This window comes from Tetrao urogallus, assembly GCF_951394365.1.
Source record: "Tetrao urogallus genome assembly, chromosome: 3".
Taxonomy (NCBI): Eukaryota; Metazoa; Chordata; class Aves; order Galliformes; family Phasianidae; genus Tetrao; species Tetrao urogallus.
Window position 1 is genome coordinate 69,148,684 of NC_136815.1, and position 16,728 is coordinate 69,165,411.

At 36.2% G+C, this 16,728-nt stretch overlaps 1 protein-coding gene across 1 annotated transcript in view; it reads left to right on the forward strand.

Annotated features, from left to right (window-relative positions):
- Nucleotides 1–16,728, forward strand: part of MARCHF6 (membrane associated ring-CH-type finger 6) — a gene marked incomplete at both ends in the record, with an annotated part of 47,391 nt that overhangs the window by 30,087 nt on the left and 576 nt on the right. Inside the window, 15 exons of the mRNA XM_079533732.1 lie at nucleotides 1,704–1,762; nucleotides 2,505–2,585; nucleotides 3,741–3,809; nucleotides 3,921–3,995; nucleotides 4,601–4,735; nucleotides 5,722–5,841; nucleotides 6,157–6,257; nucleotides 6,943–7,080; nucleotides 8,129–8,330; nucleotides 9,518–9,587; nucleotides 10,703–10,884; nucleotides 11,918–12,052; nucleotides 12,685–12,774; nucleotides 14,009–14,141; nucleotides 14,863–14,998. Coding sequence (XP_079389858.1) covers nucleotides 1,704–1,762; nucleotides 2,505–2,585; nucleotides 3,741–3,809; nucleotides 3,921–3,995; nucleotides 4,601–4,735; nucleotides 5,722–5,841; nucleotides 6,157–6,257; nucleotides 6,943–7,080; nucleotides 8,129–8,330; nucleotides 9,518–9,587; nucleotides 10,703–10,884; nucleotides 11,918–12,052; nucleotides 12,685–12,774; nucleotides 14,009–14,141; nucleotides 14,863–14,998 — 1,726 coding nt within the window. The remainder of the gene's footprint in view (nucleotides 1–1,703; nucleotides 1,763–2,504; nucleotides 2,586–3,740; nucleotides 3,810–3,920; nucleotides 3,996–4,600; nucleotides 4,736–5,721; nucleotides 5,842–6,156; nucleotides 6,258–6,942; nucleotides 7,081–8,128; nucleotides 8,331–9,517; nucleotides 9,588–10,702; nucleotides 10,885–11,917; nucleotides 12,053–12,684; nucleotides 12,775–14,008; nucleotides 14,142–14,862; nucleotides 14,999–16,728) is intronic.

Genomic DNA, 16,728 nt, shown 5'->3' on the forward strand with positions numbered 1-16,728 from the left:
CTCTCTGCTCTGACAATAGAAGGGGACATTGGTTTAAATTTAATAATAACTGAGTAATATGGGTAATTAATAAGGTAATTATTAGTGTATAGATGTTGTTTTACAATATAGATTACAATTACAATTTTTACAGATTAAGTAGATCACAATTTTTACAATTTTTTTTACAATAGTTCTTGATTGAGTTTTCCAGTTGGGAAAGTAACAATAAAAAAAGGAATGACTTTCTAGAGTAAGTGAGCAGGAGATATGGGAATTTAATTTGTATCCCAAGCCTATTTTTAGTATCTTTCCTGCTGAGTAATACTGCTTAACTTATAATTGCCAAATCTCTATCTATTAGTTATCGCAGCCCTGGTGAGTTCAAATGTCCCAGGAAGTACTTCAACAGTAGGTAAAACAGAGGGAAAGAATTTGGAACCTTAATTACTGGTCCAAAAGTTCTTCTGTGATGTTCTTTCCAACAAGTTATTTACATTGACTTAATTCATATGTTGTGTAGCTTGTTATAGGACTCACGGAGGAAGTTTATAACGTTTACATTGAAAGGGATCTATTAGAAATTCTTGAAGTTATTAAAAAGAAAAGGTAGACTGTGCACGGTCATCTCATAAAACACTCAAGATACAGCAGTGTAGCTGTTAAATCTTGAGTGTGCTGTCTGTAATTATTGTGGATTTTTCATCTGACTACTACTTGTTCTCGCTGGGCATGAAGAACTCAGCGCCTCTCATCCTTCACAGTACCTGCTAAGCTCTTTGAAAAGGATTTGGATTAAGACTTTCTAATCGTTGGTTAAGATAGCACAGCTTAATAAATCTTTCAGGTTTTGTTTTGGTTTTGTTTTTACACTTTGGTTGTATGAAAATGAGGAGGAGAGAGAAGATTATCAGGCTTTTTGAGGGTATATTTAGACCACAGTAGTCCCCAGAGAGGATTGTTATGATATAGCAATAAAGGAAAAATGAAACACAGCAGTTACTGCTTCTCTTTTACTTTCTTATTGCCTCCCTCTAGTCTTTTAGGATAGAGAGCTTGAACTCTTTAGTCTTTTGTAGCTTAGAGAAACCACAGAATGAGCTGAAGTGACTGGCTGATACAATTGAAAATACACAGGTGTCCAGAAGTAGGGGAAGTACTGTGTTTTTTTAGTACATTCCTTCTGTGACCTCAGAATGGGGGAAAGTTATCAAGAATTGTGACAGTTCTTAGTACAGTAGTTGAGGGTAGAGGTAAAAGCCTTCTCACTTTCTTCCTATGCCTTAATTGGAGCGTTGTCTCTTCCCCTCATATTTAGGTCTTTCATTTTTCATCATCGTAAAAGTTAGAGCAAACTGAATTATTAGTGAAGTAACAGGCTCCTTCAGCAGTGTGTGTATGAGATCAGTATCAGTCTTGTACATAAGACTGGAAATTTAATTAATTTCCCCACAGCTACATGAGCTAAAAAGGAAAAGTGCAATCTGGTATGTGCAGTTTTATATTTGTAGTCCTTCAATGGGAGTTCTAATCCAACTTTCAGCATTTTTAGGATAGTGGAATTACAAGGCAAACCTTTGTACAGAGTTGTTTGAGTTGTTTTCTCAGAATTGATGAGAAATAGAATGATTACCATGTTGTATAACATATCCTGCAAATAAGATTCTGATTAGCAGTTTTCATGGCTTTTTTTTTTTTTTTTTCTTTCTGCTTAAATTACACAGCATTTTGTCCGTACCACATTGGTCACTTCTCCATTGTTGGCCTGGGCTTTGAGGAATATGTAAGTACTGTTTAGTACTTTCAAAATGTAATAACTGCCACTATTTATGTAACCACAATATTTTTGTAGTACTTTTCCACTTCTGTTTGTGATTAGAAAAGCGACCTGAAGAGTCATTTTCAAGTGTGCTTTCTTCCTTTTACAGAAAATGCATGTATGGTGTTTTTTTGTATGTGTGTTTCTTGAAAGCACCTTGTTCCTCATGCATTCTTTGTGTATTGGGTAGTTTTCATATCTGGTATTGAAGGCAAGGGAGTTGTGTAAGGTAAGGTTTCTTCTTTCATGTATAGAGGTAAATGATGGAAGTTGGACAGGACCTGTGTGTTGGACTCATGAGGATCATTGAGTCCAACTCCAGGCTCCACAGAGGACCACCCAAACCCTGTGCCTAGAATCATAGAATCATAGAATCACCAAGGTTGGAAAAGACCTTCGAGAAAACCTTCATCCAGTCCAACTGTTCACCTATTCCCAATAGCTCCCACTAAACCATGTCCCTCAACACAACATCCAGCCTAGAGGGTTGTCCAAGTTCTTAAAGTTCAGCAGATTTGGTACCACGTCCACTTCCCTGGGGGAGCCTGTTCCAGTGCCCAACCACACTTTAATGTGAAGAACCTTAATAAAATTGTCATTCTTCTTGAAGAGTTGAGATTTTGACTCTATCTTAATTACATGGAATGATGGTGTAGCCTTTTAAGAGATTGATTAATCTTCCCCCATTGTTTTTTTTTCCCTCTAGGTTCAAGCATCTCACTTTGAAGGTCTGATTACAACTATAGTTGGATATGTTCTGCTGGCAGTGACTCTAATAGTTTGTCATGTATCCTTTTGTCATTAGTTACCTGGTTCAGGTCTTACATGTGGGTTGTCTTTCTGGAAATACTTTGGAGATGCGCAGAAGTGTTGCAGGTGTACCTGATGTACTGTTTTCCTCTGTGCTTTCAGTGAAATTAGAAGGAAATTTTTCCTTAGTTTTCTTGGATCTTTTAAAATTGTCAGTGGGACTGCATGCTTCAGATCTCTTACACACATTTAGTAGGACAAATCTGTAGGATATTAGGAGATTTTACAGGCATGTTTGAGTGCCTGTAGATAACTTTTGAAGATCTACCCGAGATGACAAGTAAAGATCCTCTGATTATTTGTTTATTTATTTATTTATTTCCTCCTCACCGTTCTTAGATGTTACTGCAGACTACATAGTTGCAGGATTTTGAGAATGGGACTGTGAACAGACCAAGGACACAATAAGAAGTTTATTCAAATCTCTGCTCCTGTCAGATCTTTAGTGTACAGACTGATTTCTCGTTTCTCTTTCTGAAATACAGAGGCTTTGCTGCAAGCATTGCTTTCAGATGTTAGCCTTTATTACAGAGAAAATTAAGTAACAGTGGATTTTTGAAAGGTAGAAGATCACGGGCAATTAGTTCACACCCTAGCAGCTTCTTTTTAAAGGAGTTGCCTCAACTTCAGTTTAAAGAATGAATATTTGTTAGTAGTTTCCTCTTCAGGTGTACGTACACAAAGCTCAGGTCAACTTCGAGCCACATTATGCCAGTGTGCAATGCAGTGCAAATGTAATAAGGTTGATGGCATGTCTCTGTTTTGCCTCCTAAAAGAAAATGTTGAAATAGGCCTGACAGTGCTGTTCATAGCATGTGTTTTTCAAAGGCAGTAGTTTCTCTGGAGAGAAATTCTGGTTGAATGCTTCAAGATAGTTTATTATTCTTATTTTAGATTTACATTTTTGGAGGTCACCTTTACATTTTTGGAGGTTACCTGGCACGTTTGTCTCCCAGATCCACAACCGATTTTGAAATAGAGAGCCCTGATAAAGACTTGTTTTTTAATTTTTGTCTTTTATAAAAACTTCCTGTAGATAAGGCACATAACAGTGTTCAATATTAAACTATGAAATGCTGGGATGATTACAAAAAGTATTTTTCAGTATTATTTTCTTGACAGAACTATTCAGGGTTTGGCAGCGCTTGTTAAGTTCCAGCGATCACGTCGTTTGTTAGGAGTTTGCTATATCGTCGTCAAGGTAATCCCATCTTTTCTATAGCAAAACCATTCTCAATCAAAATTTGCATGATACTTTTCTTAGCCATTTCTGTTAATCTGCTGAGATGTTCTTTTTCTTTTTCTCCTGAAGGTTTCCTTATTAGTTGTTGTAGAAATTGGTGTGTTTCCTCTCATCTGTGGCTGGTGGTTGGATATATGCTCTTTGGTAGGTATAAAAATATGGGATAAAAACTTTTTCAGTGGTGTTTGTAGTCAAACAAAAAGGTCTTGATGAGAATTGTGATCAGAGTTGGATAGCACGCTCCTGTTTTTATAAACACAGTATTGCTGAAGTGAAGGGATTGGAGTGGATGCCACCTGATGCTAATTTTATTTTCCTTTATATAACTTAGTACAAGACTGCTGTGATAACAAGCTTATGGCAAGCTGGTGTACTGAATAAATTTCTTCATGGTTTGTTCTGGGAAAAAGCGATTCGTTTTAAGTGGAGAAAGTTAAATTTATAGCTCCACTAGTGCTATAAAGAAATTAACAATTGTTTGCTTGCATCACAATGCCACCCTGCTTTATAACTTCTTTAATGTATGTAAAAGGTGGAGTTCTCTCTGTTGTTGATCAGAAATTGATTTCTAATTGCTGTTCTTAATGTAAATTTAATAACTGTTGGGGTTTTTTTGTTTAAATGCTGTAATTATAGATTAATGTGAGACAAATGTTTAAATGTTAAGTATTGTATATGCACCAAGATAAACAAAATGAGTAACTGTGAAAGTTTGCCAGATGTCATTGTTTTTTTTTATCTACTTTTAGGAAATGTTTGATGCCACTTTAAAAGATAGAGAATTAAGCTTTCAGTCTGCCCCAGGTACCACAATGTTCCTGCACTGGTTAGTTGGGATGGTTTACGTCTTTTATTTTGCATCCTTCATTCTTTTACTGAGAGAGGTAAGTTGACAAGGGCAAGATTGGTCTGCTATGTAGTTGAAGCTTGTGTGTTGATGTATTATATCTTTGGCAACTGGGTGTTGTTTCCTCTGTGTTTTGTGTGTAGATTGGATCTCAGTGCTATTTAGAAAGGGCCGTGCTGGTATGGACTTTCGTGGAAAATGATGTAGGGTAATATTTTACAGAAGTTGCTCAGAAACTAATGGCTCCTGTTTATTTCCATGGAAACTACAATAGATGTGAAGAGGACAGCACTATTTGATAGAGCAAATTGTCAGCTACAAAACACCATTTTTCATCAGTCATCACCATTAGCATGCATTTTTGCCAGCCATGAACAATAGCCTGCATGCCACACCAATAAAAATCTGCACCAGTGGAGGAAACCCCACTGTTGCCACTGCTGAAACACAGCACCCACCACCTCACCGTGCTCACATCCACTGTTTGGTCTCCATTTATGTTCACCAATTGTCATTGAGTATCAGTGGGTGCTGTTTTCTCCACATGGAGGAATGCAGTGAAACTCCTTTGCTTCATCTGCACTCCCATGTCAGACGCCACCATTCTGTCAGACTGCCCCTCTGCTGCCATCTGTCACAGAGCAACAAAATGGAATATTGGCAGGAGGGTTCAACCTCTACTGCCATACCACCAATGTCCACCTCTGATGTTTTGGGCCAATGTAATAAAATAGGAGGCATTGCTTTTGGAGCAGCAATCATACTGTAATGTTTCAATTGAATAATAATCTTTATTTGTGCGTGCTGCCTTCAAATTAATAATTGAAAGCTAAGCTTGTAATTGTTAATTGCTTCTTTTATGCTCAATGAAAATACTTTCTTATTCTTTCCCTGTTCAATGTTGTTATATTTTATGCCACTGTTATGTTTAAACGTTGTTTTTTTTTTTGATGCAGGAATGTTATGCAAAATGTAGAACATGGAATTCAGAACTTCATGTTTGTTCCCTGTTTTCCACTTTAGGTATTGAGACCTGGTGTCCTATGGTTTCTCAGGAATTTGAATGATCCAGACTTCAATCCTGTGCAGGAAATGATTCATTTGCCCATTTATAGACATCTCAGGAGGTTTATATTGTCAGTGGTAAGAGCTTTTGTCATGTATTTCTTTACTTTGAAAGAAAATTTATGCAGTCTATATAATTAAAATATTTAAGGAGAACTGTTTTCACCGTGAAGGTGATCAGATGCTGTACCTGGTTGCCAACAGAATCTGTTTCTTTGAAATAATGAAAACTCAACTGGAGAAGGGAATGAATAAGAGGTTGGGTGAATGGATGATTGTCACTTGGCCAGAGCTAACCCATCATACACAAAAAACATGTTGGAAAGGTGGATGGGAGAGTAGGGTTGGTTGATTCTGCTATTCAAACTAACATGGTTGATTTCTTTTCTGTAGATTGTCTTTGGATCAATTGTACTGCTCATGCTCTGGCTTCCTATACGCATCATTAAGTATCTACTGCCTAACTTTCTTCCATATAATGTTATGCTCTACAGGTAAGCATTTCATTTCAATAAGATTTTTCTCAGTCTCTCAGTAACTAGAAAAAAGTGCTCTTTGAGCATTAAAATGGCATTGTTTGGTATGTTATTTTTGTTATTTTGTTGGGGTTTCTTTGTTTGCTTTGTTCCAATTGAATCAAACTTTATTGCCTGTTCTCAAAAAATAAAATGATGTAGTATCTAGGTGCATCACTGAGTTTGTCAAATGAGGATCTGATAAGAAAAATAGAAGGCATTTTATAGAAGTTCCGTGATGATAACAGTTTGCTTTCTGTATGCCTTCAAAACAGTTTTCTCTTCAGCCTTATGATAGGAGAGCTACTCTGTTTGTTTTTCCTGGTTACTCATTAAATAAAAATGGTCTGTAGATGCATTTTTTAATAGCAAGGGTATTTTTCTGTTACTAAATAAAAGTTGAATCAGCAATGATTAAAGCATATGAAAGAGCAAATTGGATGGTGGAATAACACATTTCTTAATATTTCTTCTAAAATTTCTTGTGCACTTAAATGCCTAAATTCATTTAGTAAGTGCTTAGAATAGTATGCAAGGAAAAATGTTCATTTTTGTTCTGTTGATATCCAGTATAGTTTTTATTGGTTTTGTCAGTATGATTCAGTGTAAGAGTTTACTAACAGAATGCTCCTTATGTTTGACTTTCTGCTCTTCCCATTTCTAGTGATGCTGCAGTAAGTGAGCTTTCCCTAGAGCTCCTCTTGCTCCAGGTGGTGCTTCCAGCTTTGCTAGAACAAGGGCATACAAGACAGTGGTTGAAAGGTCTCGTACGAGCATGGACTGTTACTGCTGGATACTTGCTGTAAGTACAGAAAGCCAAAATCAGCTGGACACAACGCTTGTAGTTTAGCCTCTTAATAAAGGCAATATGCTTTCAGGAGAGTTATTCCAGCAAGTAGCTTGATCAGTTCTTTTTGTGTTTTGTTTTTTTTTTTTAATAAATAAATAATTTTTGAAGAAACTACTATAGTGATTTCCTATGGGTGTTACCTCTTTCTATGAAATTATACTAGTCTTTGACAAGTACTGCCTTTCGTATGCTATTACAGAGTTTGCTTAGGAAAACTTTCACAGAAGTCTGATTCAACAAGTTGTTAGATTTCTATTAAATGCAAAAATGAGGTGTCAAAAGAGCATTTCTTGTCTCATTCATCAGAAAATAAGGTTGGTTTTGTTTCTGTTAATTTCTTAATTCATCTTCAGAGTGGATCGACATTATCCCACTATGTCGTGTTCATCTTGGATCATATAAATAGAGTGTTATTAGGATTAGGAGTTATTACTGGCTAAGCTTTGTCTGAGACTCTGTGAATGAGAGACCTTTTCTTTCATTGCAATCTGAAATATGTTGTCAACTTCTCATGAGGACCTTACTATCTCATCCTTAGTTTGCATTTTCAAGAGTTATTTTTGGAATTGTCCATGTTTTGGTAGCATTTAAACACGGTGGAAGAAGTTCAGATGATGACAGAAATTGCTTTGCTCTTTCCGTTGTTGCAGTTGCTAAGAACAACTGTAGAATATTTCTGAGCAGTTTTAGGTGAGCAAAGATTAAACTATTTTCCTCAGCTTTTCTTAAAATAGCAAGCAGTACTGTGAAAATGCTTTCACAGTCTGGCATTAGACTATCTACATGCACCTTTTCTAATGAAAATTCTGCTGCAGCTGAGAATAATTAATGTTCACGATTTATTTGATATTGAAGTATACAAGGAATATGAAAGGCATGCTTCTCAGATAGACTGAATGATTCTGGGATTGATGTTCTCAGGAAGTTGTCAGCAGGCTTTGAACGACTTAGAATCTCATTCATATCAAACAGAACAAAAACAAAAATTTGACTGTTGCAGAGACCTCCATTCTTACCTACTTGGTGACCAGGAAGAGAATGAGAACAATGCAAACCAGCAGCCTAACAATCATCATGCTCGCAATAACAACGCCATTCCAGTTGTGGGAGAAGGTCTTCATGCAGCCCATCAAGCCATACTTCAACAAGGAGGACCTGTGGGTTTCCAGCCTTATAGGAGGCCTTTAAAATTCCCACTCAGGGTAAGCTATATCTAATGTGTAAAGAGCAAAGGGAAAGGCATTTTAAAAATAACTGTGGAGGGGGCTTGTGTTTTGTGTTGCAAGATTCTGCTTACACATTATGGGAAGTCAAATGGTGAGTCACGTTTTGTATTCTGTGGTTTTATATATTTTAAAAGTAAACTTTCATTTTATTTTCACACGTTAGTATTTAATCATTTATTTTTGTCAGCTTCTTCCTGTGTTACTTATTCCTACATAGACTAATTTCTCCGCAGCATTCCTGTAGTTATGATTTAGGTTGCATTGATCCCAGGCAAGTCACACCATACATTCCTTAAACGGAGCAGTTTTTCTGAGTGACAGCTGCACTCCAGTTGTCAACTTCTTTGGTTTTCATGTTATTTGGAATCCTTAGCCCTAAATATGTTCTGTGTGCAGAAGGTTATGTGGCTGTCTCTTGGCTTGCACTTTGAGTATTGTTGAATCATCCCCCTTCACACAGGCTACAGAATCACAGGGCTTCCCTTCCTTTAGGCAGTGTTGAAGATCACAACCTAGAGATGAGACTGATCTTCGCTGTCTACAAGTCTCATTGAGAAAAAAATGTTACAGATTTAACTTAATCTGTCTGTTGTGATAAGGTGTTAGTTTTCCCACAGTAAGCATGTTCCTTGTGTGATCTTGATGAAGCAGAACTTCATACCACGTGATGCTTAATGGCTGTAAACGCGATCACAGAGCCACCAAATATGATGTTATCTGCTGCTAACATAAATCTGAGGGCACCTATAAGAACTTGTTACCAAGTTTTTCCACGTAATGTAAAGTCACTGTCTTGCTTATCCAACATAGAGAGCTGGAAACCTTTCAAGGTTAATTGAAAGTCATTGTGCTAGTCAGTGTAAAAAAGATTTTTTTTTTTTTAATGTCATATATCAAAGAACTTTGGTTTTGCTGGATTCAAATCTTAGCTTTATACAACTTAACTTTATACAACTGACAAAAGCTCTTAAAAGAAATACCTAATACTGTACATGTGCTGCATGTATGGTGGGGGTAGGCCTCGTAGCCCTGAAACATGAGTTGATATTTGAGCAGCAGACAGCAGAGGAGTTTTGGCTCAGCTGCCTTTCTAGAATGATGCATCTTTTTATATGCTTGTTGGCTTTTAGTAAGAAATAAACAATTTCTCTTTCCTCTTCCAGATATTTCTTTTGATTGTTTTCATGTGCATAACATTATTGATCGCCAGTCTTATCTGCCTTACCTTACCAGGTAAGTCTATTCTTGTAAAACTGTAACATGAAATAACCCAGAGAATAATGCTCAATAATGGCAGATGTTTTCAAATCACAGCTTAAAGTTAAAAGAAGAAAACATGGAGAAATCATGTCTCATTTTGAAAGGTACATCATAAAATTATAATGAAATTTGTATGATTGAGGTAATAGTTGTATCTAAACAAAAGCTCAGTTGAGAAGTGATCAGTGTTTCCTTTGTTTAGATGTATGGGGATTATTTATGTTTTGAGACACTTTGTAGCAGAATTGAGAGAAGAACTGAATTGATCCTCTTACATTTGTTTTGCCTTTTAGAGAAGGAAAATATGTATGGGCTGTTACCAGAACTTCTTATGCTGTCTTCCTTATTTAAATATTCATCATATCAGGTCCCTAGGACACTTGAAAGTGATGTACGTCCCACCTTCAAATATGTATGAATAAAGTCTTTTAACCAAATGAAATCTTTTTGTACTTGTTTTAAAGAATTTAGAACAAATGGGGACGTGTAAATTTGTTTGAATTTCAAAATCTGGCTGCCATAGTACTGTGTCATTTTTACCTGCTTTTATTAGTGATCCTAATGTCAGTATTATCAAGGTATGAGTTCTGAGTTTTGAAGTGGTTTGAATAGTATTATGTAAAATAATTCCACTGTAATACTAATGAATTGGAACTCTATTTAAAAAATGAAATGTAACGAACAAGTCTTAGTATTTTGTTCAAAGAGCTTGACAGTGAAATAACCCATACATCACTCATAAGTTCAAGCTTATGCACTAATACGTTATTCCTTTGAATAATGTATTCAAAGATTACTAAAGATGGCTATTTAGGATTTAACAGTGCTGCATGCAGTGTTTTATTATGCAGTGGCTCAGATTGCATTGTTGGTGCAAGTACGTTTTAGAGAAAAAAACTTACGTATTTGACATCATCTACCCTGCTATTTCTGTAGGGCTTGCACATCTGTGCCTTGTGAGCATAGTACCAAAATGCTGTTTGATACTTTGTAGCACTGATAATTAACAATGAATGGAAGTATTTGTTAGCATTTTTCCTTACTATATCAAAAAATATTACTTTATTTAAAAGTGTTTGTGTTTTCAGTGTTTGCTGGCCGATGGCTAATGTCATTTTGGACGGGGACTGCCAAAATTCATGAACTGTATACAGCTGCTTGTGGTCTTTATGTCTGTTGGCTGACTATCCGAGCGGTGACTGTGCTGGTAGCCTGGATGCCACAGGGTCGTAGAGTGATTTTTCAGAAGGTCAAAGAATGGTCTCTCATGGTGAGTCTTAAGAAATATTTTTACTGAAGTATCAAGAAAAGCTAGCAGACAAAACTTGTTTTTTCATTTGTTTTACTTGCCAGTTTTGCACTGTAACTTGTACTGCATTTTCCTTTTTCAGACTTAAGAAAAGTGTGGAGTTTACATTCCTATTGCATAGGCTAACTCTAATTTTGAAAAACAGTTTAGCACAATGTTAAACAATCAGTGGAATGAGTTTGCATATATATAGGGAGACACATGTACATGTAAACGTGTACGTATTCACTTTACAGTAACAAAGAAAAACATAGATGTTGCACTATATTACCCCATATGCCATGTGTCCTCAGGTATGCATAGGTCACTCTGAAAGTAATGCCTCCTATATATTTCCATGGAAACTACAATAGATGCAAAGAGCACAAGAACACTGTTTGATAGGGCAAATTCTCAGCACAAAACACTATTTTTCAACACTGTTGAACCACCAGCATGCATTTTTGCCAGCCAAGAGCAAGAGCCTCCATGCCACACCCATAAAAATCTGCACCATTGGAGGAAACCTGCTGTTTCCACTGCTGAAATGCACAACCCACCACTTCACTTGCTTGCTGTTTGGACTTCATTCACGTTCACCAAGTGTCAAGGAATGTCAGTGGGTACCATTTTTCCACATGGAGGAATTCAGTTGCACGCGTTTGCTCCATCTGCACTCCCATGTTAGAAAATATGTGTAATAAAATGCCATAGGATAGTGTTCCCTGTTGATAAGAGCAAAATGTGAGTTTGTGGTTAAAAATTATACGGATACACATAAGTGCAATCATGGCTTTTTCTGGACAGCCTGAGGAATGGGACTTGATCTTAAAAATTCGTATACAAAACTGTTGATGTGGTTGTAATGATTTTTATGGATGTGTAATAATGTATGTGCATTAGAAATCTATAGTGTTTGTTCTCCAACTCTGTGTAGTTTAAGTTACATTTTGAAGTTGAAAAAAAACCAAGTTTCCTAACAACCATATGAATTGGATTTTTTTTTTTTTTTTAGATAATGAAGACATTGATAGTGGCAATACTGCTAGCTGGTGTGGTTCCACTTTTGCTTGGTCTTCTGTTTGAGCTGGTCATTGTTGCGCCTTTGAGAGTCCCTTTGGATCAAACACCTCTGTTCTGTCCTTGGCAGGTCAGTTGCTCCCTTCTTCTCTTAGTGATCCATTGATCCATTTCTTCACTTAGGATTAAGGGTTATTTGAGTTCCTGTATTAAGGTTTACCTGAGTTCATTGTTTTTATTTTATACAAGTATACTGTAGAGCTGTTATTTTAAGTAAACTATATCATTGAAGTGGTAGATGCATATTTCACATACCTTTTTGGAAAGAATTTGTGCTATTGATTCTACAAATTTCTAATCCATGCATATCTTTTAAAAGTTTGGGTTAAATATACTGAAAGATGTTATTTTCATTTGGCAGAGCTTCTTCAAAAAAACAGACTAGGGAGACTTGAGACTTTTTAAATTAACAAGGAGCTATGGAGATTGCAAGTAATTTCCATTTTTCACAAAAGGGGCTTAATTGACTTAGACAAGGACTATGTGCTTGAGCTGATTTTTCCAGATGCAGGGAGTATAGTATTTTATAGATGTCACTTAAGTGTGAAAGTATCCTGTCTCTTAGGAATTTGCAGAAGAAGCCAGCTCTTTTAAACAGCTTCCCTTGTAAATAAAAAAGTTTAGTTATGGATTGGTAAAACCTTTCAGACAGAAGCTGTTAAAAAAGTTGCTAATGCTAACTGTATGCTTTTACAAAATTAGGACTGGGCTCTTGGAGTTCTGCATGCCAAAATAATTGCTGCCATAACTCTGATGGGTCCTCAGTGGTGGCTGAAAACAGTCATTGAACAGGTGAGAGAAAATTGTCTGTGTGAATGATCTGTGGAGTGCATATTGATGAATGTTTTGTGGAAACAGTCAGAAGATTGAATTACTGTTCTAGCAATTTCAGTAATTGAATAAAACTGAAGTAGTCTTGTAGAATCTCTTTAAACTGTATAGCCTAATCCATTGAGATACACTTAGCAATAAAAGAAATATAAGCCTCAGAAATCTGAAATCAAGGAAACGCTACTTATGGGTATAAATTTTCTGAAGTATGTGTTAGAGCCAGAAACACCATTCTTTCCTCAGATGAATTCATGTGTGTATATATAGTGGACATATGCAGTGTCCCACCACTCAGGAACAGGAAATATGCAGAACTTCTTTATGGTAAGGGTGAAGGAGCACTGAAAGGTTGCCCAGTAAGGTTGTAGAATCTCCGATGGAGATGCTCAAGATCCATCTGGACAGCAACCTGTGCAACCTGCTGTAGGGTACCTACCTTAGCAGGGGGGTTGAACTCAATCTCTTGATGTCCTTTCTAACCCCCTTCTAAGAGCTGTAGAGATTCCCTCATGCATACGTGAATAGATATATCAAATAATGTTTCCTTTCCCCTTAAATTACTAAGTCTGAGTGATCTGTTCTGAGTGAGATTTTTGCGCAAGTAATTTTTCCTTGACTACCATGTTTAAGTTCTATATTTATCGTATCAACAGTGTATCTCTCTTCTTTGTTGGAAAGTAACTTTTCCGCCTTGCGCTGAGTGTAATAATGGCTATTGGTGTGTCTTAACCTCAGCACAAAAGGTTTGTTAGATCTAGCATGTTCTCCCAGTTCTTAAACATCCTAGGTGTCGCCTAGGAGAAATGTAGCCTTAGTTCTTTGAGTAACTCAGTGCATGCCATAGCAGCTTCCATTCCAAATGCTCTTCCTGGGCCTGCTTTATACACATGCACTTCTGAGCCATCCTTAGAAATGACTGCATCCAGGCTGTGGGACAGAGGCCCTCATATAGCTATATATGCTAGCTGATTGAGGTTGTTCTCTAGGGAAGTATTGAAATGATTTCCTGGAGTCCTTATGGGGCAGGCTAGCAGAGTCTTTCCTTTTATAATCATGACCATCATGATTTCTTCAAGTTGGGGACACCATTTGCCTCTCGTAAGGAGAGTTTTGTGAAACCTTGTAATTACTACTGTAAGCACAAAAGCATTGCTCTTTTGATTGACCTGTTCTACTTCTAATTTGTTCTTCTTAGGTATATGCAAATGGGATTCGTAACATTGATTTACACTTCATCATCTGTAAACTGGCAGCACCAGTGATCTCTGTTTTGTTGCTTTCCCTGTGTGTACCATACATCATAGCTTCTGGTGTTGTACCTTTACTAGGTATGTATACAGCCAGAATACCTGTCTGTCATCTGATGCTTTAGAGCAAGGTGAGCTTACCTGTGGAAATAAAACATGAAGCACTAGATTATTTTTTATATAACCATTCTGCCAGCAAATATAAATGCTTAAGTACTGTTCTGTCAATGAAGTCTGGAGTTTGAGTTTCTTTTTTTTTTTTTTTTTTTTTTTTTTTTTTTTTTTTTTTTTTTTTTTTTTTTTTGGTGCAGTGTGTTATTCTGACTGGCTTTCTGATAAACTAGGGTGCAGAATATATCAGAAGTGTGGGATTAAATAATTTCTAGTGGCAGAAATGTAGGTAGCTAGCTAGTTTGAGGTGGTGATGTTTAATTAGTTTCTTTGGACAGTCAGCTTTTAATTTTATACTTTGTTCAAGAAGTACTACTGAACTTGAGGACACCTTTTCTGTCTTGTCAGTGAGATTTTCAACTCACTTCTTGCTGATGCAAGTTACACAGAAGTCAGTAAGCAAGTGGAGTTGATAAACACTTATTCACTGTGTTTAATGGAAAGCTTTCAGCTCTGCTTAGGATGATCAGGACAGCTGTGGTGTTGGCTATCTTGAGATAATTGGATGTTATTTCACTATCATCCTACTGAAGTTACAGAGTAAAAAAAGCAAAAGCACATACAGAAGCAGATGGGTATGTGTTACCTTCAGCAGTGTTAGATCATATGAGGTTTGTATCTTGTTTTGTAGGAGTTACTGCTGAAATGCAAAACCTAGTTCAGCGTCGGATTTATCCTTTCCTGCTCATGGTGGTGGTTTTGATGGGAATCCTCTCCTTCCAAGTCCGCCAGTTCAAGCGCCTTTATGAACATATTAAGAATGACAAGTGAGTGCATAGTATGCTTTTGGTGGTGGTGCTCTGTTTCACTTTTGAATTTTTCCACTTAAAATAATGATAAGTAATGATTATAACCTTAGATTGAATTTAGATGCTGTAGAGACGTAGGGCTAAAATGGATTTCAGGGAGCTTTTTATACAAAAGAACCCTCTAAGGAAGACTTAAACTCTTCTTGACAAATGGCTTCCCTGCGGATCAGGCAGACAAGCACAGGAACAGACTGACTTTTAAACAGAAGACATTTCTCTGTTTCTACCTTGAACTTTTTTGTAACCACAAATAATGCTGGTTGTTTGTTTGTTTCCCTCTCTGTAGTCTTGAAAGACAGATGAATATAATGCAACCTGTTGCTTATAAAAGCATTTCTGCAACCTTTTCTGTCTCTTTCTACTTGTTAATTCAATTAACCTGATAAAGTTCAGTTGAAAGGCTAACTTGCCCCATCAAAATTTGTGCCATTTTCTGATGCTTTGAATGGTTAGGAGCTCTATTAGTAATATTATCTGTTTTACTCAGATGCGTGTTCAAATGTAATTTTCTCAGAGTTTTTCTGGTTAGCCCAATTAGTTTGTAAGTTTTAATTGTTACCCAAGTACTTGCTCTTCTTCAGTCCTTTAAAAACATGCCCTTACTGCTTGAAATTGATTAGTAATTCATCAGACATTATGAAAGAACTGTTCCAAAGCATACTGGTGTATGTATGATTTAGTTCTTTGTATTTGGGTGCAGCTTAACAGATGGAAATATTGATTATTTAGATTCTGTACAATTCCTTTCTTAAATTCTTAACTTACTCCATTCTGTATGTCTACATTATTTTCTTAATGCAGTTTACTATCTTACTGGTTTTTTTTTGAAGTTGAAAGCAACAATAAATTAGATAAATAAATATCTCAGTTTATTCAGCCGACGTTGCTTGCTCACTTCTTAGTACTGGAACTAATATTTCTGTCTTGTTCTCATACTTAAAGAATATACACAGGACCTTTTTTAAAAAATAATTCTATATCCCTTCCTAAGTAGTGCTCTGTGCAGTTCCACTGCTGTGGAGGTTATTTGGAAAAGCTAATTGTGAGCCCCAGCAAGTTGCCTTCCTACTTTTTCTTTTGTATAGAAAATGAATAAATGAGTTTTATGTTAATGTGCTGAGATAGCATAGAATAGGTTGTCTTTCCCTTGTTTACAAAAGGAGTCAGACTTCAAACCTAAAAAGAGCTTCTTTGAAGCTTAGATGTTAGGAATGAACTGATACATTAAAAATGTTTGGTGTAAATGTAAAATTAATGAAATATTGAAATAGTTAGAGTTGTAACAAACATGAGCCATGAGCAGTTCCCTTTATATTTTAGTACTTTTAAAATTGTTTGTTGTCCACCTGCCTTTATAACATTCTACAGTATTTGCCCTACTGTAGCAAATGCAGCTTGTATGCATTTTTATACATGTTCTGAGATAAATATATTTTAAGCAGAATTCAACTTCTTTTAATATTATTTATTGCTTTCTCGCAGCATGCAAAGCTAAGAAAATATCTATAAATGTAAATTAGTTCAATATTTACTTACTGAAGTATTGTAACTACCCTAACCAGTAGAGAATTATAGTCTAGAAATATACTTGTTTCATATAAGATATTTAAAAATTATATGCAAGTTTTTGATATTATGAAATGTGCAAAACGTGTCAGTTGTTTGGTTACGGTAAAGTGAGAAAAGCA